Here is a 23576-nt window from a genome sequence, read left to right on the forward strand (position 1 = left end):
TGTGAAAGCCTGTAAACATATGAACTGTCACACCTTGCCTGTCTAATTAATTAATAAATGAATGAATGAATCACACCTAGTTGAGCAATGAAGAAAGACTAAGGCACAGCCAGATCTGCACTGCACACATACAGAATCTTTCCATGCACGTTTATACCCCATGAGTAAATTCAGAGAGAGAAACCCTTTACAGCGAGGACACAAAATGATTTCCCACCAGAAATGACACTTGGAAATGTTTATTGTCTGGTGAAGTTTGGGACAAGGGCATTTAAAGGCATTTTTGTGTATCATGAGGGAGTGGTGAACCTCAGTGGAAGTGGGTTATCTGAAACCTGTGTACAAGGTGGTCTTCATCAGAAGTGACAAAAGTGAGACTCTGGAAGGGGTTGCCCAGGCAGCTTCATCCCTGGAGGTGTTTAAGGCCAGGCTGGATGAGACTCTAGACAGGCTGATACAGTGTGAGGTGTCCCTGCCATTGATGTAGTGTGAGATGTCCCTGCCCATGGCAGGGGAGTTGGAACTAGATGATCCTTGTGGTCCCTTCCAATCCCGACTGATTCTATGATTCTATGATTCTATATCTCAGCAAACACTGCACACTGCAACACCAGGAAGGATCCAAGGAATTTCAAAGTTTTATTTTTAATGCCTTCCTGACATGAATTACCTCCCCATATTCCTGGTCTGAATCCCATAAACCCAAGCAACATCAGTAAAAAAAAAAAAATCCTCTTGTTCTGGCACCAACACTAAAATCCACACGACCCAAATACACCATTCAGGATTACTCCACCTGTTGTTTGCACATTACAAAGGCACCATCTGTTCGTTCAGCCATCTGCTGCTCCATTGCAAGCAGATACAAATCTTTCAGCAGAAAATTCACTTGTCCTCCATAGGGCATAGTGAGACATAGATTTTGTTCTGCATTGGGCTGGAGGGAGGTGTGGGAAAGCATCAGAATGCAACTTAAATGTCATAAAGCTCTCTGCCCTTGAATGTTTCCTTGAGAATATGGAGGGATTTCAGTGCTCTGAGCCAAGTGTTGCAGTCCTGCTGTGGTGCTTTCAGGCATTGCCACAAAGCAATTATCTTTCTTTGAGAGAGAGATAGAATCATAGAATCATAGAATCAACCAGGTTGGAAGAGATCTCCAAGATCATCCAGTCCAACCTAGAACCCAGCCTAGCCAAGCAACTAGGCCATGGCACTAAGTGCCTCATCCAGTCTTCTCCAGAACACCTCCAGGGATGGTGCCTCCACCACCTCCCTGGGCAGCCCATTCCAATGCCAATCACTCTCTCTGACAACAACTTCCTCCTAATATCCAGCCTATACTTTCCCCAGCACAACTTGAAACTGTGTCCCCTTTTTCTGTTGCTGGTTACCTGGGAGAAGAGACCAATCCCCACCTGGCTACAGCCTCCCTTCAGGTAGTTGTAGACAGCAATGAGGTCACCCCTGAGCCTCCTCTTCTCCAGGCTGCACACACCCCCAGCTCCCTCAGCCTCTCCTCATAGGGTTTGTGTTCCAGGCCCCTCACCAGCTTTGTCACCCTTCTCTGGACATGTTCCAGCACCTCAATATCTCTCTTGAATTGAGGAGCCCAGAACTGGACACAGCACTCAAGGTGTGTCCTGACCAGTGCTGAGCACAGGGGCAGAATAACCTCCCTTGTCCTACTGGCCACACTGTTCCTGATGCAGGCCAGGATGCCATTGGCTCTCTTGGCCACCTGGGCACACTGCTGGCTCATCTTCAGCCTGATATCCTCCGGTACCCCCAGGTCCCTTTCCTCCTGGCTGCTTTCCAGCCACTCTTTCCCCAGCCTGTGGAGCTGCTTGGGGTTGTTGTGGCCAAAGTGCAGGACCCTATCCTGCTTGATGTGGCAGGGAAGCCCAGCAGAAGAGCAGGAATGGAAAGAGGGTGCATTAGGGAGAGATTATTCTTTATGGTGCAGCCTTCATAATGTGATCAGAACTTCAGGAATTGTCCTAGCTCAAAGAGAAGGTTTCATGGCTGGCAGCTCTCTCAGCTGAGCAGGAAGATCTTGGGTCAGCAGGACCATCCCTGTACTCTCTATTGGCAGATGATGATGGTGTCAATAAGGCCCTGTGCAGGTGAGGTGCTGGGCCCTTTGTCTTCCCTGCACTGCTCTATCTCTGCTCTGTTTCATTTTGGGAGGGGGGGCAGTTGTTTTCACATAAGGAACAAATAGGCAAAATCACTTCATGCTGACACTGCATCATGACCTATCACTGCCCCACAGGGTTTTTGGCTCCCCAGTTCAGGAGAGACAGGGACCTGCTCGAAAGAGTCCATCAGAGAGCTACAAGGATGGCTGGGGGACTTGAGCATCTCCTCGAAGAAGAGAGACTGAGAGCCCAGGGGCTGTTTAGTCTGCAGAAGAGAAGACTGAGAGGAGATCTGATCAATGTGTACAAATCTCTGAGGGGTGGGGGCCAAGTGCCTGGGGCCAATCAGCAGCAATAAGCCAAGGAGCAACAGCTAGAAACTGGAAGAGAGAAGGTTTCAGCTCAATATGAGGAGAAAGTTCTTTACAGTGAGGGTGACAGAGCCCTGGAGCAGGCTGTCCAGAGATATTGTGAAGTCTCCTTCTCTGGAGACTTTCCAAATCTTTCTGAGTACATTCCTGTGTGAACTACCCTGTGTGATCCTGCCTCAGCAGGGAAGTTCAATAGCTCCAAGTGCCAGGTGCTGCACTTTGGCCACAACAACCCCATGCAGAGATAAGGCTGGGGTCGGAGTGGCTGGAGAGCAGCCAGACAGAGAGGAATCTGGGGGTGCTGATTGATACCCACCTGAACATGAGCCAGCAGTGTGCCCAGGTGGCCAAGAGAGCCAGTGGCATCCTGGCCTGCATCAGGAATGGTGTGGTCAGCAGGAGCAGGGAGGTCATTCTGCCCCTGTTCTCTGCACTGGTTAGACCTCACCTTGAGTCCTGTGTTCAGTTCTGGGCCCCCCAGTTTAGGAGGGACATTGAGATGCTTGAGCGTGTCCAGAGAAGGGCGACGAGGCTGGGGAGAGGCCTTGAGCACAGCCCTACGAGGAGAGGCTGAGGGAGCTGGGATTGTTTAGCCTGAAGAAGAGGAGGCTCAGGGGAGACCTTATTGCTGTCTACAACTACCTGAGGGGAGGTTGTGGCCAGGAGGAGGTTGCTCTCTTCTCTCAGGTGGCCAGCACCAGTACGAGAGGACACAGCCTCAGGCTGTGCCAGGGGAGATTTAGGCTGGAGGTGAGGAGAAAGTTCTTCCCTGAGAGAGTCATTGGACACTGGAATGGGCTGCCCGGGGAGGTGGTGGAGTCGCCGTCCCTGGGGCACTTCAAGGCAAGATTGGACGTGGCACTTGGTGCCATGGTCTGGCCTTGAGCTCTGTGGTAAAGGGTTGGACTTGATGATCTGTGAGGTCTCTTCCAACCTTGGTGATACTGTGATACTGTGAAGTTGGACTGGATGATCTCTGGAGGTGCCTTCCAACCTCTAGGTTTCTGTGATTCTGTGAATGGTAATTGCCTTGTGGTCAGCTCCCTGGGCAGCCCATTGCAGGACTTGGTTGCTCTTAGCATCAGAAACGACACACTACTGATGCCAGTTGTGTTGTCCATTGGGATACCTTCCCCAACATCTGCTATCCCACCCACAAAGGCCCAGCAACGTGGGAGAGAATGGGGAAACACTTTCCAGAGAAACTAGTGGTAGATGGATTCATGGAAGCTACAAGACAACAACATCTTCATGGCCCAGGTAAAAGCAGAGGAAATATGAAAGGGAGTGAAATTCCCACTAACTGTACCAGATCACAGAATTAACCAGGTTGGAGAAGACCTTCAAGATCATTTCGTCCAACCTATCATCTAACGCTTTGAGTCCAACTTATCATCTAACACTTTCTAATTCACTAAATCATGGCACTAAGTGCCTCATCCAGGCTCCTTTGAAGCACCTTCAGGGATGGGGACTCCACCACCTCCCCAGGCAACCCATTCCAATGCCAATCACTCTTGCTGTGAAGAACTTCTTCCTAATCTCCAGCCTGAACCTGCTCTGGCACAGCTTCAGGCTGTGTCCTCTTGTTCTGTCCCTGGATGTCTGGCAGAAGAAACCAACCCCACATACCCTTCAGGTAGCTGTAGAGAGCAACGAGGTCTGCCCCAAGACCTTTTGCTCCCAAATGGTACTGGTTTAAATGTGGCTGCAGATTGCAGTGTGGCAGCTGGCTGTACTCGATTCATAGCGTTAACAGAGAGTTGGAGGAAAGGATGGAGGAAGTTCTGCAGTGGACGGCAGTCATCTGAAAATGACCATTGTTGTGTTAAACCTTGTGCTCTACAAGATCCTTGCAAAAAGTGGAAAAGTGTTTGTGCAGCAGTCAGAAGCCACTGACAGGCCTCTTGATACTAGCTTTGTCATCTATCCATACATCACCCAGTTTCTTTCCAATTAATTTCTCTTCCCTAATACAGAATCATAGAATCATAGAATGGTTTAGGTTGGAAGGGACCTCAAAGCTCACCCAGCTCCAACCCCCTGACATAGGCAGGGACACCTCCCACTAGAACAGGTTGCTCAAGGCCTCATCCAACTTGTCCTTGAGCACCTCCAGGCAGGGAACAGCCACAACCTCCCTGGGCAACCTGTGCCAGTGTCTCACCACCCTCACTGCAAAGAACCCTTCCCTAACGTCCACTTTCAATCTCCCCTCTCCCATCCTGTTTGATGACTCCTCATCCTGTCATTACAAGACCTTCTAAGAAATCCCTCCTCAGCCTTCCTGTAGGCCTCCTCCAGATCTTGGGAGGCCACTCCAAGGTTGCCTTGAAGCCTTCTCTTCTCCAGGCTGAAGAGCCCCAACTCTCATAGCCTGTCCTCATAGCAGAACTGCTGCAGCCCTCTGAGCATCATTGTGGTCTCATCTGGACCGGCTCCAACAGTTCAATGTCCTTGTGTTGGGGGCTCCAAAAGTTCCTTTAGGCAGCTCATACTGATGGACTGTGCTATAACTTGCTTTTAAGCCTGCAACCACTGCAGCAAATGCTTAATTTGTCAATCCTCTGTTGTACAGTGTGCCCAGTTCAGCCCATTTGTGGATGAGCTCACCAACTACACAACGAAAAGCATCCTTGCCACACCCATCTTGAATGGCAAAGACTTAGTCGCTGTCATTTTGGCTGTTAATAAGCAGAATGGTCCACACTTCACCAGCTCTGATGAAACAGTAAGTGGTCAGCAGCTCTAGTTTCTATCAAGCAGCTCTCTCTTTTGCCATGTAACACAGATTTTTCTATGCCGGGGATGTTTGCTGTAGTGAAAACTCCACTGTTGCGAATTTCCCAGTAGGGGCTTCACCCTTTATGGAAAGAGACTTATTAGGAGTGTGCTTATCTCAGAAATCTTTCAGGAAAGTTACAGGGGAGTAAGCCTTTTCCCATACCAGTGTAGAAGCAAAACATTTATCTGGGGCAGTTACCATGACAGGGTGTTACAGAGTCCAGCGGACACAAGGCTACTACTCCGTTTGACTCGACCTGCTTGCTTGCATTTCCAGCTTTTCCTGAAGTACCTGAATTTTGCCTCCTTGAACCTGAAAATTTATCACTTGAGCTACCTCCACAACTGTGAGACTCGAAGAGGCCAGGTAAGAGTGGAAAACTCAGCTCTATCTCAAACATCAAATCAGTGCCCTCTTGTGCTAGTTTGAAGCAAGCTGGAATGTTTTGGTAGAAGAACTTGATAACAGGCAGTGGAATGAAAAACAATTGTGTCTCCTTCTCTCACAGTCATGCTGAGAACTCTGGGAAGAAGAAGTAAACTTTCTCCATTTTGTCTTTCTTTTTCTGCCTTTGCCTTAGACCTGGTCACATCTCATTAACCTTGCTCCTACTAACCTTGCTCCCTAACCTCTTGGCTGCACCTCTCTTCTTCCTGAGAACTGGGGTAAGGTTGAGAGGGCTGGGGGGAGGTGTTGGGGTGGTTTGCGAGCCCCTCCTGGGGACTCAGGTTTCTGGGAGGGGAGTTGTGCTTTTGTATTGTTTATCCTTTGTATATTTCTGTATATAATTGTATATAACTGTATATATTGTAAATAGCTGCTTGTAAATTCTGCTAGCTGTAAATAAATTGCTTCATCTATATTCCCAGGGTCCGTCTGAGTTAGCTGGGGCAAATACAAAGTGTGGGGGGGGGCGGGTAAGAGCCCAAACCATCATACCTCTCCAGATCTTCAAGGTGTAGCTGAGCTGCTTCAGAGATGTGTCACAGAAGAGCAGAAACAGAAAGATATCTTCAGCTGCCTTTGTATATGACTCCTTCCCCAGATTCCTTCATTCATTTCTCAGGATTGAGCTCCAGACATTTTGTTTAATGGAGCTATGAAATACTCTTGTGGCATTCTGTGTGTTCAGCAAGAAGTGCCAAGCGTTTTCCTGAAACAATTGAGAGTATAGTGCTCAGTTCTGGGGCCCTCAATTCAAGAGAGATATTGAGGTACTGGAACATGTCCAGAGAAAGGCGATGAAGATGGTGAGGGGCCTGGAATACAATCCTGTGAGGAGAGGCTGAAGGAGCTGGGGGTGTGCAACCCAGAGAAGAGGAGGCTTAGGGGTGACTTCATTGCTGTCTATGACTACCCAAAGAGATGTTGTAGCCAGGTGGGGTTCGTCTCTTCTGCCAGGCAGCCAGCAACAGAAAAAGGGGAAGCAGTCTCAAGGTGCACTGGGGGAGGTCTAGGCTGGATGGTAGGAGAAAGTTCTTCACAGAGAGAGTGATTTGCATTGGAATGGGCTGCCCAGGGAGGTGGTGGAGTCACCATCCCTAGAGGTCTTCAAGCAAAGCCTGGCTGAGGCACTTAGTGCCATGGTCTAGTTGACTGGAGAGGGCTGAGTGCTAGGTTGGACTGGATGATCTTGGAGATCTCTTCCAACCTGGTTGATTCTATGATTCTAACTCCTTCCCCAAAGTTAGTCCCCATTAGTCTCCCAAGATTAAGCTCCAGATATTTTGCTGAATCAAGGCTGTGACATACCCTTGTGGCACTCTGTGTGTTTAGTGAGAAGTGCCAGGAGTTTTCCTGAAACAATTGAGAACTTGTTATATTCCCCTTGTCTGCTTATTAAGAAGTGGCATCTAACTTCTTCCTATTGCCAACCAAGCCATTCTCTTATGCCCATTGTATTGGCGAACCTCAGTAGAAATCATAGAATCACAGAATCAACCAGGTTGGAAGAGACCTCCAAGATCATCCACTCCAACCTAGCACCCAGCCCTACCCAGTCAACTAGACCATGGTACTAAGTGCCTCAGCCAGGCTTTGCTTGAACACCTCCAGGGACAGTGCCTCCACCACCTCCCTGGGCAGCCCATTCCAATGCCAATCACTCTCTCTGCCAACAACTTCCTCCTAACATCCAACCTAGACCTACCCTGGCACAACTTGAGGCTGTGTCCCCTTGTTCTGTTGCTGGTTGCCTGGCAGAAGAGGCCACCCCCCACCTGGCTACAACCTCCCTTCAGGTAGTTGTAGACAGCAATGAGGTCACCCCTGAGCCTCCTCTTCTCCACGCTAAACACCCCCAGCTCCCTCAGCCTCTCCTCATAGGGTTTGTGTTCCAGGCCCCTCACCAGCTTTGTTGCCCTTCTCTGGACACATTCCAGCACCTCAACATCTCTCTTGAATTGAGGAGCCCAGAACTGGACACAGCACTCAAGGTGTGGCCTGACCAGTGCTGAGTACAGGGGAAGAATAACCTCCCTTGTCCTACTGGCCACACTGTTCCTGATGCAGGCCAGGATGCCATTGGCTCTCTTGGCCACCTGGGCACACTGCTGCCTCATATTCAGCTACTATCTATCAGTACCCCCAGGTCCCTTTCTGCCTGGCTGCTCTCCAGCCACAGTTTGGCCACCACTGTTTTCCCTTACTTGGTTTGTGAAAGGACTCCCAAATTTATCGAGATTGACAGGAATCTGTGCAACCATTCTCTGCAGCAGACAGCTGTTTATCACTGAGGAGGATGTGTAGTTGTATCTATGTTTCATGACAACCATGCTTTTTTCTTTGGTAGGTATTCATAGGGTGGGGAGGTAAAGGCCTGTGGCAACAAAAATGCATGCAGAATGAAAGCTGATTTTAGAAGCTTGGGGGAAGCACTTAGACTTGCTAATTCATTGGCTCATATACTTGTGATGGTCTGGGTGTTCTCTGCCCCCCCACACTTTAGAAATACCCAGACTAGACTCATCTGGCTCTGGGAATATGAATGAAGCTATTTATTTACAGCAGCACAATATACAAGCAGATATTTACAGTATATATAGTTATAGACAGAAATATACAAGGTAAAAGGTAATACAGAAACACAACTCCCCTCCCAGAAACCTGAGTCCCCAGGAGGGACTCTCAACCACCCCTGCACCTTCCCTCTGCCCCTCTCAACCTTACCCCAGTCCTAAGGAAGAATGGAGGTTCAGACAAGAGGTTATGAAGCAAAGGTGGGTTAGGCCAAATGGAAGGTGAAGTTAGGGAGATGCAGCTCAGCCAGCAGCCCAAGCCAGAGAGAGAGAAAATGGCAAGAGTGTTATCTAATGTTTTCATTTTCTCCTTCCCAAACTCCTTTGTGAGACTCTGAGTGCAGTAGACATCACCCTTGTTTCCCTTTCACAGCTTGTGATCTAGTTCTTCTCACCAAAACATTCTAGCCAGCTTCAAACTAGCACACCCGTGTATTAGAAGGGCTGTGGTTAGTAGCTTGAGAGAGGTTTCTTTCCCTTCTACTCTGCCCTGGTGAGGCTGCATCTGGAATGTTGTGTCCAGTTCTGGGTCACCCAGTTCAAGGACATAGAACTGCTTGAGAGAGTCCAGCACAGAGCCACAAAGATGATGAAGGGAATGGAACATCTCTGTTAGGAGGAGAGCCTGAGGAAGATGGGGCTGTGCTGCCTGAAGAGGACACTGAGAGGCAACCTCATAAATGTTTATCAACATGTGCAGGGTGAGTGGCAGGAGGCTGGAGCCAGGCTCTGCTGGGTGCTGCCCAGTGACAGGACAAGGGGCAATGAGTGGAAGCTGAGGCATGGGAAGTTCCTTGTGAATGTGAGAAGGATTTTTTCACCTGGGAGGGTGACAGAAGACTGGAACAGGCTGTCCAGAGGGGTTGTTGAGTCTCCCTCTCTGGAGATTTTCAAACCCTGCCTGGATATGCTCCTGTGTCATCTGGTCTAGGTGACACTGGTCTGCAGGGGGTTTGGTCTGGGTGCATTTAGGGGTTCCTTCCAGCCCCTAACGTGATTCTATGATTCATGTAATTTTTTTCAGTAAACAAAATCATGAACAATATTCAGGGCATAGAGTCATCTAGAATGCTGAGTTGTCCAACTAAACTAGAACTGGCAAAGGTTTATTTGTACTGAGGACTTAAAAGTAGGACTTGAGGAGGTAAAGAAGGAGTTAGAAGGTGAAGTGAAGAGGCAAGAAGAAGAAGGCTTTGTTTCTGACACAGTGCTCTGGTCTGGGGCTGAACTCAGGAGTTCACTGCTGTGATACGCTTTCCTGTTCTTCTCTGTATTCCAGCCTGTGACTAAGGGTATAGATGAAAAGATTACCTGTGCCCCTGCTCCCTCAACTGCTTTCCCCAGTATCTTAAAGTCCCTTTTGATAGCTTTTAGTCCTCTGTTATTAATCTCATCTTTCCCTGCCTGTATAACTAATAAGGGATAGTAATCAGAGGGCTGCACTACAGTAGGCAGCCTTCTGGTAACATCCCTGACCCGGGCCCCAGGGAGGCAGCAGAGCTCCCTGTGGAAAGGGCCTGGCAGGCATATGGGGCCCTCTGTTCCCTTCAGAAGGGAGTCACCAATAACAATTACCCTCCTCTTTTTGTTCTGGGTACTTGTTCTGATGTGAAGGGGCAACTGATTTGTCTCAGTTGCCCTCCCAGCCGGTGATGCTTCTGCCTGCTCCAGGATCACCTCATCCTCAACCTCTAGTGCCCTACATCTGTTAAGTAAGGGCAGCTGGGGATGTGAAGATGGCTGGAAGGGTTTTCCCTTGCCCCTTCTGGCAGGCAGCTGCATCCATTCTCCTTGGTTGCTCTGTTCGTCTCCCTCTGGCAAGGGGGACTGCAGAGCATGTTGCTCTCTTTTACATCTTCTTTCAGCCTTCAGGCATTCCACCTCTCCCTTGAGTTCAGCCACCAGGTTAAGCAGACAATCAATTTGCTCACACCTAATGCAGCCAATGCCTGTGTCTCCCTCGACTTCGAGTGCCAGGCTTCAGCACTCCTCACCTGTGATCAGGTCCCACAGAAAGGAAGGGAACAAAGAATGGGATGCAAAACACACCAATAATTCTGCCAATACTTGATGGGGTTTACTGTGTCAGGGTTAAAAGCACAGAAGTGCAGAGTGAGCATTCCCAGATGAGGTCTAGGATTTTACAATTGCAAATCCCAACTGCAAAGATGGGGATGCTGCTAGTAAAATTGCTTGTGCAAAAGAGAATCATAGAGTCAACCAGGTTGGAAGAGACCTTCAAGATCATCCAGTCCAATCTTTCCCCCAGCCCTATCCAGTCAACTAGACCATGGCACTAAGTGCCTCATCCCGACTTTGCTTGAACACCTCCAGGCACAGTGACTCCACCACCTCCCTGGGCAGCCCATTCCAATGCCAATCACTCTCTCTGGCAACAACTTCCTCCTAACATCCAGCCTAGACCTACCCTGGCACAACTTGAGACTGTGTCCCCTTGTTCTGTTGCTGGCTGACTGGCAGAAGAGGCCACCCCCCACCTGGCTACAACCTCCCTTCAGGTAGTTGTAGACAGCAATGAGGTCACCCCTGAGCCCCCTTTTCACCAGGCTAAACACCCCCAGCTCCCTCAGCCTCTCCTCACAGGGCTGTGTTCCAGGCCCCTCACCAGCTTTGTCACCCTTCTCTGGACATGTTCCAGTACCTCAACATCTCTCTTCAGCCTGGTTGTGCTCAGGTATTGTCTAAGAGTCACATCGGAAAGCCCAGCTCCCACAAAGAGGTTATGCTTATGTGCGTATTTTACCCTGCAGGTGCTGCTGTGGTCAGCTAATAAGGTTTTTGAGGAGCTGACAGATATTGAGAGGCAGTTCCACAAAGCTTTTTACACAGTGAGAGCATACCTGAACTGTGAGCGGTACTCTGTAGGTCTCCTGGACATGACAAAGCAAAAGGTGAGTGTCGGACGTGCATGTCATATACCACCCTACACTGCTGCCACCCACTGAGAGCTCTTGTGTGGTGTCCTGGTTGAAGCTTCCCAGAGACCCAAAGCATAACAGAATAATGACATATAGGATGCCTCTGTTGTGGAGGGGATTGTCTATGCCTATGCCTGTTTGGTGGAGGAGAGAAATTAATTTGAGGTGGTATTAACTTTTTATAAAATTTTAATTTATTAAAATTAATATTTACAAATTCTTGCCACCCCCAACCACTTAGTTCTTTTGTGCAAGTTTATGAAAACGATTTATAAGTAATATATACAGGGATCTGGTTAGTAATTGACAAAACTATTTCAAACTATTTGCGAGGAGAGATTTCCCTTAGGCTTAGTGCCGCTTGGGAACTATGCTGTTTGCCCAGCAGGGGCTGAAAACTGTCTGCTTTAAGGCAGAGATAACATATTACAGAGGAATTGAATCTTTACTTGTAAGTATTGCTCTTAATTATTAATCACCCTCCCGGGGTTGTGTCACAGCCTGTGCCCAGCGTCCAGACTTCCAGGGGCTCTGCCTGTGGACTCTGTGGGGCTGGAATCTTCCCAGCTTGAGAGGGAAATGATAAATCTTCCCAGTCTCTGGGGTAAACAGGTTTTCTTTCTAACCTCTGTTCTCCTGGTGTGGGATGATCTCTGCCTCGGTGCTGTTGCTTCCTTCTTTGGCATGATCAGCTGGCAGGATTCCAGGAAGGATGTCCATGCAGTTTCTGGCATGGTCCTTTGCACATGGGTCCAGGCTCTGTGTGTGTGTGTGTCGGCAGGCAGTCCAAAAGGTCTGCCTACTGGTTCTCTTAGCTGCTATGGCTTTCACCAGGCAAAGCTGGGAGTCTGAGCTCCATAGATAAATCCAGATAGCTGGCCAATATGCACAGCTGTCTCTAGGAGGTTCTATCGGCTCCTTATATATATAAATGGGTGCAGGCTTGAATGAGCTTCTGCATCTAAAGTATGCAGACAGGTTAACTGCGAATTGAAATCAATGCACGAGGTCTGAGCCTCAGTGAGCATGTAAGTATGAGCAGCTGAGCTCTTCAGGTGCAGGTCAGAACTATAGCTGATCCTTGCAGGTGGGTCAGAGAGCTGAGTCTGAAGCTGAACAGCTGAATCTGAACACGTGGCGCTCCTTTGCACCCCTCTTTATAGACTATGGGCCGAGATTAATGGCCCTTTGGCCACCCAAAGTGACCAATCAGGTTGGCAGTAAGCCAAACCTTACCTTAATAGGTAGGAGCTGTTTGCCTGAACTCTCCCAAATATGGGGATCACATGGGTGGACCCCAGGGATACACGAGCTGGGTGTGTGTGTGTTACACAACCTGTTTACAATCAGGAGTCCTGGCAGAAAAACATGTCTGGGCATGCAGGCATAAATAAGCCTCATGTTTGGGCCCATGGGCCCTCCATGACAGCCTCCCCCTCCCCCCTCTTTGGAAAGAAAAGAACTAGGTGGAGAGAGAGAGAAAAAGGGTAAAACACTCAATGAATGGTCTTGCTCTGATTCGGAAGTTAAAAGGAAAACTTAAATAAATAAAGGTTATTTAAGGTAAGGGGAGTCACAAAAAGGTATCAGTAAGGGAAACAGGTACAAAATATACACAAAACTGGATGGATGGCAAGGGATGGAGATAGATTCAGGAGGCGGTTGGTCCACCTCATGTTTGGCTGGCCACATGGCAAAGCAGGAGTAGCTGGAACAGGGTGGTGCTCCTCAGTTGAAAGAAGGACAGGGAGAGAAAAACAGGAAGTTCCTCTGCTTTTATAGGGGTCTGGACAGGAGGTGGGAGTAGGCTAACATTTGTGCCTGGAATTAAGTTCAAGACCACCCCCAGGAGGAACTGGGGTCAGGATTAGACCACCCCCAAGGAAGAGTTAACCCTTAACATGTGAGAAGATAAAGGAAGGGCAAACATGTCTGACCATGGCAATCCTGGTCAAAGAGCAAAACATAAGCACAGACTCACACAGTCTGTATCAGAAGTGTAATGAGACACCTGTGGAAACCCCCAGCCACACAGCATCTGCTTTGTTTAAGGACTCACCCATGTGCATGCCATCCAGGCTCTTAGATGCAAGTTGGCTTCAGGAAGAGAAGCTGGCAGAAGCTGGGTTCTTTCTGTGTAGGGGCTCATCTGTGTGCATGCCATCCAGGCTCTTAGATGCAAGTTGGCTTCAGGAAGAGAAGCTGGCAGAAGCTGGGTTCTTTCTGTGTAGGGGCTCGTCTGTGTGCATGCCATCCAGGCTCTTAGATGCAAGTTGGCTTCAGGAAGAGAAGCTGGCAGAATCTGGGTTCTTTCTGTGTAGGGGCTCATCTGTGTGCATGCCATCCAGGCTCTTAGATGCAAGTTGGCTTCAGGAAGAGAAGCTGGCAGAATCTGGGTTATTTCTGTTTAAGGGCTCACCCATGTGCATGCCATCCAGGCTCTTAGATGCAAGTTGGCTTCAGGAAGAGAAGCTGGCAGAATCTGGGTTATTTCTGCATCGGTGATTTGGTCTTTGTTTGGCTTTATGTGGGAGTTACAGAGCATTCTTGTCATGGGGATCCTGCTTTATTCCATGGACAGATTGAGTAAGGCTATCATGATCTTTGCTCTCCATCACATTGCCAGAGTTTTTGCAGCACACTGTCTTTTGAAAGAGGTGTATTAAAAGCTCATTAGTGTGCTGAAGATACTTTGATGGAGTTATCACAGGATCCTTTCAATTGGACGATCCCTTTCAGATTATCAAGTCCAACCATTAACCCAGCACTGACAAGATTACACCAGTATAAACTTCAGGATTACTCAACTGACTTCCACAGAGTTGTTGAATCACAGAGTAACATCCAGCTGAACTTGCCCCAGTGGCAGGTTAGGGGTTGTCTGTCATCAGACAAGAAGGTAGCCTAAGGAAACACAAAACCAACAAAAAAAAATTCTCTAACTTCAGCAAGTAGTAGATCAGCCCTGTGGTCATGCTCTGGAAAATGAAAACCACATAAAACATTGACACAGCCATTTGCTGTGTGAGTGCAGCCTGTGCTGGTCACTGAATGAAGCAGCATCCTTTGCACAGGCAGTAGATGACTATAGACAGCTATGTGACATACCTGACAGCTCCTGATTTTGAGATAGCACTTAATTGGACTTACTATTTCATATGTTGTTTATGCAGCATGGTAGAGCAGTGGTTGCTTTGAGGCTTGATGGAGAGCACACTTTTCTACTCTAAAAAATGTTTCTTTCATTTTAAAACTAGGAATTTTTCGACCTCTGGCCAGTCCTGCTGGGAGAAGTTCCCCCCTACTCAGGACCTCGCACCCCAGATGGCAGAGTATGTCAGAACCAGATCTCCTACACTCTCTGCTGTTTGGCTGGATTGGCTCTAAGTTTAACATCACTCTTCTTTTCATTTGCAGGAAATAGTCTTCTACAAGGTCATTGATTATATACTGCATGGAAAAGAAGACATTAAAGTCATCCCGTGAGTGCAGTTATCTGTGTGCTAGGTACTGACACAGAGTGTAGCTAAAACCAATCTCCCCATGATTGAAATACATTTATGAGGAGATGTACAAAGGGCCAATAGAAGATTAAGACAGACAGAATGGAATTTGATGCTTTAACTCACCTGTCTGTGGGATGAAGATTTATTCCAGGGCACTGGGATCCTTGCTTGCAAGTGTTGCAGTGGGGGATTTCTGTACCTACGCCTATTTGGCGGAGGTGAGAAATTAATTTGAGGCTATATAATTTTTATATAAACATATAATTTATTAAAATTAACATTTATGAACTCTTGCCACCCCCAGCCACTGTGCATTAAAATTTAGTTCTGTGCAAAGTTATGAAAACATTTTAGGACAGAATATATACAGGGATTTGGTTATTTAACAAGCAAAACGTTCAAACTATACACAGAGAGAGGAGTTTCCCTTCTGGCTTAGTGCTGCTTAGGAGCTTATGCTATTTGCCCAGCAGTGGGGCTGAAACTCTTTCTGCTCTAAGGCACAGGTAACTTATATTACAGAGGTATTAAAGCTTTACTTATAAGTGTTGCTATTAATTATTAATCACCCTCCGGGGTTGTGTCACAGCCTGTGCCCAATGTCCAGACTTCAGGGGCTCTGCCTGTGGACTTGGACACTGGAATCTTCCCAGCTTGAGGGGAGATGATAAATCTTCCCAGTCTCTGGGGTCTTAGGGTTTTCTAACCTTTTGTTCTCCTGGCGATGAACGATCTCTGCCTTGATGCTGCTGTCTTCTTCTGCATACTGAGTCCAGGGATTGTCAGCTTGGCAGGATTTCAGGAACAGGAGAAGAATATCCATGCAGTCTCTGGCACAATTCCTTCACAGGTTCAGGCCATGTGTGTGTGTGTGTGTGTGTGCAGACAATCCAGGAGCCTGCTTCCTGGCGCTATCCACAACAATGGCTTTTACCAGGCAAAAAGCATCAGGTATGCAAAGTGTGCTTGGCTGCTGGGAGTCTCAGCTCCGTAGGTAAAGCAAGAGAGCTTGCAGATGTGCACAGATGGCTTAGGAGGCTATCAGCTCCTTCTGTATGTATGTGCAGGCTTAAATGAGCTCTGCATCTAAGGTAAGCAGTCAGGTAAGCTGCGATTGAGATCAATGCATGAGGTCTGAGCCTCAGAGAGCATCGGAGCTATGCAATGGCATCCAAGCGTGTGAGTATGAGTGACTGAGCACCCCTCTTTATGGACTGTGGGCTGAGATTAATGGGCCCTTTGGCCACTACAGTGACCAATCAGGTTGGCAGTTAGCCAAACCTTACCATATTAGGCAGGAGGCTCTTGCCTGGAATCTCCCAAATATGGGGATCACATGGATTTGCCCCAGGAAGACACGAGCTGGGGGGGTGTGTGTTACACAATTTGTTTACAGCCAGGGCTCCTGGCAGAAAAACATGTTCAGGCATGTAGAGGCATGAAGAAGCCTCTGTTTGGGCCTACAGGCCCTCCACCACAGCAAGTCAGGCTCCAAAAGTCATTGATGGTTCTTTTCAGCTGCAGAAGTGAGCTGCCTTTGACAGTCTCCAGTTTTCTTGCTGGGCTGAGGCATTACTCCTCCTTGGTGCATTACTTGTGTCGGTGGACGAGCCCAACCAGGTTTGCCACTGTGTGGAGGAACCTGCTGTGCTAGCCCATCCCCCTCACCCCTCTACTTCCCTCCCAACCTCTCATGGTCACTCTTTATCTTCTCCCTGTCTTTCACCTTCTTTTCTTCTTCGTTATCCTCTACTCACTGACCTCATTTCAAGGCTACCCCTCATAGTCACTCCTTATCCTTTGCCCATTTTCCAACTTCCTTGTTTCTTCCTTATCCTCCACTCACTGATCTCATTTCAAGGCTACCTCTCATGGTCACTCCTTATCCTTTGCCCATTTTCCAACTTCCTTGTTTCTTCCTTATCCTCCACTCACTGATCTCATTTCAAGGCTACCTCTCATGGTCACTACTTATCCTCTGCTTGTCTTCCAACTTCTTTGCTTCTTCTTCATCCTGCACTCACCCACCTTATTTCAGGGCTACCTCTCATGGCCACTCCTTATCCTTTGCCCATTTTCCAACTTCTTTGCTTCTTCCTTATCCTCCACTCACTGACCTAATTTCAAGGCTACCTCTCATGGTCACTCCTTTTCCTCTGCCTCTCTTCCAGCTTCTTTGCTTCTTCCTTATCATCCACTCACTGACCTCATTTCAAAGCTACCTCTTGCCTTCCCTCCTCTCTTGGCATCACACTGAGATTTTCTCTTTCTGAAAACCACCCTATCTTCTTGCCACTGGAATTTTCAGAGGAGTCATGGCCATCTTGGACTTAAGTCTGTCTTAAAAGGAGTTTTACTCAATGCTGATCATAACCCTTTGCACTGATTGGTGTAAGAGCTTCAAGAAAGGCCCCAGTGTACCTGCGTGGGTAGAGCAGCATTTAAAAGTTCAGCCCGGCAGAGACTCTCAGCTGGGAGTTTTCTTTTGTCTTCCTCTCTGCTGAAGATCTGAAACATGGTCTCTACTCCCAGATATGACATTTTAGGAGTTACTTTGTGGTTAATCCTTGGAAGAGAATTATTTAGTTATGTGGAAAGAAATGTTTGCTTTCACACATGGGTCCCTCAAAAGTAGCAGAACTGTTTGGTAACTGAGAGTGAAACATGTGAATGTGAATTGTGCAATCAGCTGGACTCATTTCACCTTCATACCTTCAATACCATTCTTCATTAAACAGACATCCTTAATTTCCCCTATGTGTTTTTTTCCTCTTCCTTCAGAAATCCTACCCCAGATCACTGGGCACTAGTTACTGGACTGCCAGCATACGTGGCTGAAAGTGGATTTGTAAGTATTTAACTTAGGCTTCATCAAGGCTTTCTAGGACGAAGTGACACTAATGCTGCTTTCTTGTCAGTTGTTCTTTATTTTGGTTTGGTTTTGGTTTTCATAGAACCATAGAATCAACCAGGTTGGAAGAGACCTCCAAGATCATCCACTCCAACCTAGCACCCAGCCTTAGCCAGTCAACCAGACCATGGCACTAAGTGCCCCATTCAGGCTTTTCTTGAGCACCTCCAGGGACGGTGCCTCCACCACCTCCCTGGGCAGCCCATTCCAATGCCAATCACTCTCTCTGCCAACAACTTCCTCCTAACATCCAGCCTAGACCTCCCCCAACACAACTTGAGACTGTGTCCCCTTGTTCTATTGCTGGTTGTCTGGCAGAAGAGACCAACCCCCCACCTGGCTACAGCCTCCCTTCAAGTAGTTGTAGACAGCAATGAGGTCACCCCTAAGCCTCCTCTTCTCCAGGCTGCACACCCCCAGCTCCCTCAGCCTCTCCTCACAGGGTTTGTGTTCCAGGCCCCTCACCAGCTTTGTTGCCCTTCTCTGGACACCTTCCAGCACCTCAACATCTCTCTTGAATTAAGGGGCCCCAGAACTGGACACAGCACTCAAGGTGTGGCCTGAGCAGTGCTGAGTACAGGGGCAGAATAACCTCCCTTGTCCTACTGGCCACACTGTTCCTGATGCAGGCCAGGATGCCATTGGCTCTCTTGGCCACCTGGGCACACTGCTGGACATCTTCAGCCTACTATCCACCAGTACTCCCAGGTCCCTTTCTTCCTGACTGCTCTCCAATTTTATTGGAGTGCTTGTGTTTGTTTTTCTGTTTGTTTTGCTTTATTGTTTTTGTTGCTGGTTGTTTTTTTTCTGGGGGTGGGGGGGGGAGGATGTTGTTTGGTTGGTTTTGGTTTGTTATTTAAACATCTCACCACCCATATCATAGAACATTTTCCTTTGTGTGGTCCCTTTAGATCTGCAACATTATGAATGCTCCTGCAGATGAGATGTTCAACTTTCAGGTACAGTGAAAACTTCCATTTCCATCCAGGGTTCTACTTTGCTTTCAGAAATGTCATTTGGAGTCAATACTGAGGCATACAGGTCTTGCTTCCTGTCATTTTGATGTAAAATGGGACAGATGATGTGTTTAGAAAGCAGATTAAGCACATGGTATCTTTCTGCTTGCTATTGCTTCAAGGAGGGTCCTCTAGATGAATCAGGATGGACTATCAAAAACGTCCTCTCCATGCCAATAGTCAACAAAAAGGAAGAAATTGTTGGAGTTGTCACGTTTTATAACAGAAAAGATGGGAAACCCTTTGATGAACAGGATGAGACCCTCATGGAGGTACAGTTCTCTGCTGCAGCTGGAAGCAGTAGTTCATGTGGTTCAAAATGGTCACAACTGCTCATTGTACACCCGTAGAGCATCTCCCAGTGTTTTGTAGAACAGTTAGTTTGGGCTGGGTTTTTTTTTTTTGTTTGTTTACAGAGGTGTTATGGATCATCTTGAAAGTTTTGAAAGCAGTGAAATACTGGAGGTTTTCAGTCTTGGAAACCCAGCTTTGTTTGCATCATTTTGTTTTCAGTGTTCTTGGATTGGACACCCAGCCATGAGCACCTACACTGTGCTATGACAACCATTATGGCTTGTCTTCATGTGCACCTGTGATGGTTTGGGTATTACCCACCCCACTCCCCACCCTCACTTTGGAAATCACCCAGACTAGACTCAGCCAGCTCTGGAAATTGAATGAAGCTTATATTTACAGCTAGCACAATATACAAGCAGATATTTACAGTGTATACAGTTATAGACAGGAATATACAAGGTAAAAGGTAATACAGAAACACAACAGCCCTCCCAGAAACCTGAGTCCCCAGGAGGGGCTCCCAACTGCCCTTTCACCTTCTCCTTATCCCTCTCAACCTTACTCCAGTCCCAAGGAAGAATGGAGGTTCAGCCAGAGGGTTAGGAAGCAAAGTGGGTTAGTCCAAAATGGAGGGTGAGGTTAGAGAGAGAGATGCAGCTCGGAGGTCCCCAGCAGGAGAAGTACTTTGATTCTTCTTCTTGTATCTCAGCAAGCCTATGAGTGAAGTAGACATCACCATTGTTTTCCTTTCACAGCCTGTAATCTAGTTCTTCTCACCAAAACATTCTACCCTGCTTCAAACTAGCACAGCACCACAGCTGGCCCACACTGGCTGAGCAGCTCCTTCCAGAAATCACACAGAGACTATGTAGCTAAGATAGGAATGGTGGTCAGTCATTGAACACCTTGCTGCCTGGAAATGCTCCTCCTCTAGTTTCATTTCAATACAGGTGTGATGGTTTGGCAGTTACCCAACCCCTCCACTCCTATGAAATGACCCAGACTAGACTCAGCAGGCTGGAAGTTAAGGAATGAAGCTTTTTATTCGCAGCTCTAGCACAATATACAAGCAGGTATTTACAATATATTGCGAACATTTACAGCTATATACAAGTTAAAGTAATACAGAAACACAATACCCCTCCCAGAAACCAGAGGCCCCTGGAGGGGCTCCTAACCACACTTCCACCATCTTTCCACCCCACTCCACCCCCTCTCTTATTCCAGAATCTGCCTTACCTGCTAGGTAAGTTGGAAGAATTGGCAAGGGGGGGTTAGAAGTAGAATGATTTGCTGGGTTACACAGATTCCATCTCGAAGCAGTTAATCCAACAGAAGCAAGGGAGAAACACAGACACCAACAGACTGCCTTGTCTATGTTTGTGCCCTTATTTTTATGGGTCTCAGCAAGCCAAGAGTGAAGTAGACATCACCACTGTTTCCTTTTCACAGCCTATAATCTAGTTTTTTCTCATGAAAATATTCCAATTAGCCTCAAACCAACACAACAGGCATTCGGCTCTTGGCATCTGTTATCAACCAAAACAGTTCCAGAACATTTCCAGAACAGAGACTTAGCAAACAAAACAAAACAAGAAAACAAAATAAAACTCAACAAACAAAGCAACAAACACCCCACAACCCCAACATTTTGAACTGGCCACTGGACTTGCAAGGAAATTGAGAGCACACACAGGTTGTGAGCAAGCATGTGTGAAAGGTGATGACACTACACTGCTCACCCTTAATGCACAAACTCCTAACCTGCTGTCATCATTCTGACACAAGCATCTCCACAGGAATGAAGGCCCTTGCAACAACACAGAAACAGCTTTACACACACACTGACCTGGACAGAAGGTCCTCAAATCTCTGCTACGTGGCGGCTGTGGAGGCCTAGGCAGGTTCAGCACCTGTGCTGAGAAGCAAGCAGTGCTTAGCAGCAAACACTTAGGCTGCTCACAGCTAGGCTTGTGGACAGAACAGATCCTGTTGTTTCTCTGTTCTACATTTTATTGATGATCTGGATGAGGGAATTGAGTCCAGCATCAGTAAGTTTGCAGATGACACCAAGCTAGGAGCAGGTGTTGATCTGTTGGAAGGTAGGAGAGCCCTGCAGGGGGACCTGGACAGGCTGGATGGGTGGGCAGAGGCCAATGGGATGAGATTGAACAAGGCCAAGTGCAGGGTTCTGCACTTTCGCCACAACAACCCCAAGCAGCACTACAGGCTGGGGACAGAGTGGCTGGAAAGCAGCCAGGAGGAAAGGGACCTGGGGGTGCTGGTGGATAGTAGCTGAAGATGTCCAGCAGTGTGCCCAGGTGGCCAAGAGAGCCAATGGCATCCTGGCCTGGATCAGGAACAGTGTGGCCAGTAGGACAAGGGAGGTTATTCTGCCCCTGTGCTCAGCACTGGTCAGGACACACCTTGAGTGCTGTGTCCAGTTCTGGGCCCCTCAATACAAAAGAGATGTTGAGGTGCTGGAAGGTGTCCAGAGAAGGGCAACAAAGCTGGTGAGGGGCCTGGAGTACAAACCCTATGAGGAGAGGCTGAGGGAGCTGGGGATGTGCAGCCTGGAGAAGAGGAGGCTCAGGGGTGATCTTATTACTGTCTACAACTACCTGAAGGGAGGCTGTGGCCAGGTGGGGTTGGTCTCTTCTGCCAGGCAACCAGCAATAGAACAAGGGGACACAGCCTCAAGTTGTGCCAGGGGAGGTCTAGGCTGGATGTTAGGAGGAAGTTGTTGCCAGAGAGAGTGACTGGCATTGGAATGGGCTGCCCAGGGAGGTGGTGGAGTCACCGTCCCTGGAGGTGCTCAAGCAAAGCCTGGATGAGGCACTTTGTGCCATGGTCTGGTTGACTGGCTAGGGCTGGGGGATAGGTTGGAGTGGATGATCTTGGAGGTCTCTTCCAACCTGGTTGATTCTATGATTTTATGATTCTAAAGATACAGCAGGCAATGTTATATTTTTTGTGTCTTTGAGGAAAGGATGTTTGGGGGTTTCTTTGTTTTTTTTCACCTTTTCCTTCTTTTCCTCTCTCCAAGTCCTTGACACAGTTCCTGGGCTGGTCAGTACTCAACACAGACACCTATGATAAGATGAACAAGCTGGAGAACAGGAAGGACATTGCTCAGGATATGGTGCTCTACCACGTGAAATGTGACAATGATGAAATCCAGCAAATTCTGGTAATGCTTCACAACATGCAGCATGCCCTCAAATGCAGTGGTCTGGCCTATGGCTTATGGCACAGACACAAAGTGCTTCCAGCCACCAAAATGGTGAGGCAGCATCCAGAACCCCAGTTACTGCACAGCAGCAAAGCAAGTGGCTTCTTTTTGACGCTGCGGTCTGCCCTTTACCTTGGCATGCTGCCACAATGTGTCTTGTCTAATCTCCTCAGCAAAGCCAGCCCTGCAGTGGGGTTGATGCAGGTGCTACTTGGAGCAAGACTGTAGGGGTGGAAAAGGAGATGATTTACTGCCCAGATCCTCCTTTGTGCAGATGGCATGGAATTCAAGGAAATCTGCTAGGAGCAGGTGTGGATCTGTTGGAAGGTAGGAGAGCCCTGCAGAGGGACCTTGGCAGGCTGGATGGGTGGGCAGAGGCCAATGGGATGAGATTGAACAAGGCCAAGTGCAGAGTTCTGCACTTTGGCCACAACAACCCCAAACAGCACTACAGGCTGGGGACAGAGTGGCTGGAGAGCAGCCAGGAGGAAAGGGACCTGGGGGTACTGGTAGAGAGTAGCTGAAGATGAGCCAGCAGTGTGCCCAGGTGGCCAAGAGAGCCAATGGCATCCTGGCCTGCATCAGGAACAGTGTGGCCAGTAGGACAAGGGAGGTTATTCTTCCCCTGTACTCAGCACTGGTCAGGCCACAGCTTGAGTGCTGTGTCCAGTTCTGGGCTCCTCAATTCAAGAGAGATGTTGAGGTGCTGGAAGGTGTCCAGAGAAGGGCAACAAAGCTGGTGAGGGGCCTGGAACACAAACCCTATGAGGAGAGGCTGAGGGACCTGGGGGTGTTTAGCGTGGAGAAGAGGAGGCTCAGGGGTGACCTCATTGCTGTCTACAACTACCTGAAGGGAGGCTGTAGCCAGGTGGGGGTGGGCTCTTCTGCCAGGCAACCAGCAACAGAACAAGGGGACACAGTCTCAAGTTGTGCCAGGGGAGGTCTAGGTTGGATGTTAGGAGGAAGTTGTTGGCAGAGAGAGTGATTGGCATTGGAATGGGCTGCCCAGGGAGGTGGTGGAGTCGCCATACCTGGGGGTGTTCAGGAGAAGCCTGGATGAGGCACTTAGTGCCATGGTCTGGTTGACTGGCTAGGGCTGGGTGCTAGGTTGGACTGGATGATCTTGGAGGTCTCTTCCAACGTGGTTGATTCTATGATTCTATGACTTAGCTGAGACACTGCTTCTAGGGACACATTTGCAAGTGGGGGGAAAGAACCAAATCAGAGAGAGGGAGGATGTGTTTATTTAGGGTTGAAAGATCATAAATAGAAGTAAGGTCTAGGGGGGGAAAAAAACTCAAATACTGTGATACTGTGATATTTGCGTATTTGCCAGATTTTATTTGAGGCCTTGAGCAACCAGT

General features: G+C 48.1%; 1 protein-coding gene across 1 annotated transcript in view; it reads left to right on the forward strand.

Moving 5' to 3' along the window:
* PDE6B (phosphodiesterase 6B) overlaps positions 1–23576 on the forward strand; it is a 52312-nt gene that overhangs the window by 687 nt on the left and 28049 nt on the right. Inside the window, exons 2-10 of the mRNA XM_064176790.1 lie at positions 5088–5240; positions 5571–5660; positions 11083–11223; positions 14508–14582; positions 14668–14732; positions 17538–17604; positions 18579–18626; positions 18806–18955; positions 22027–22170. Of these exons, the coding sequence (XP_064032860.1) occupies positions 5088–5240; positions 5571–5660; positions 11083–11223; positions 14508–14582; positions 14668–14732; positions 17538–17604; positions 18579–18626; positions 18806–18955; positions 22027–22170 (933 nt within the window). The remainder of the gene's footprint in view (positions 1–5087; positions 5241–5570; positions 5661–11082; positions 11224–14507; positions 14583–14667; positions 14733–17537; positions 17605–18578; positions 18627–18805; positions 18956–22026; positions 22171–23576) is intronic.

The sequence above is a fragment of the Pogoniulus pusillus genome, chromosome Z (assembly GCF_015220805.1).
Source record: "Pogoniulus pusillus isolate bPogPus1 chromosome Z, bPogPus1.pri, whole genome shotgun sequence".
Classification (NCBI taxonomy): domain Eukaryota; kingdom Metazoa; phylum Chordata; class Aves; order Piciformes; family Lybiidae; genus Pogoniulus; species Pogoniulus pusillus.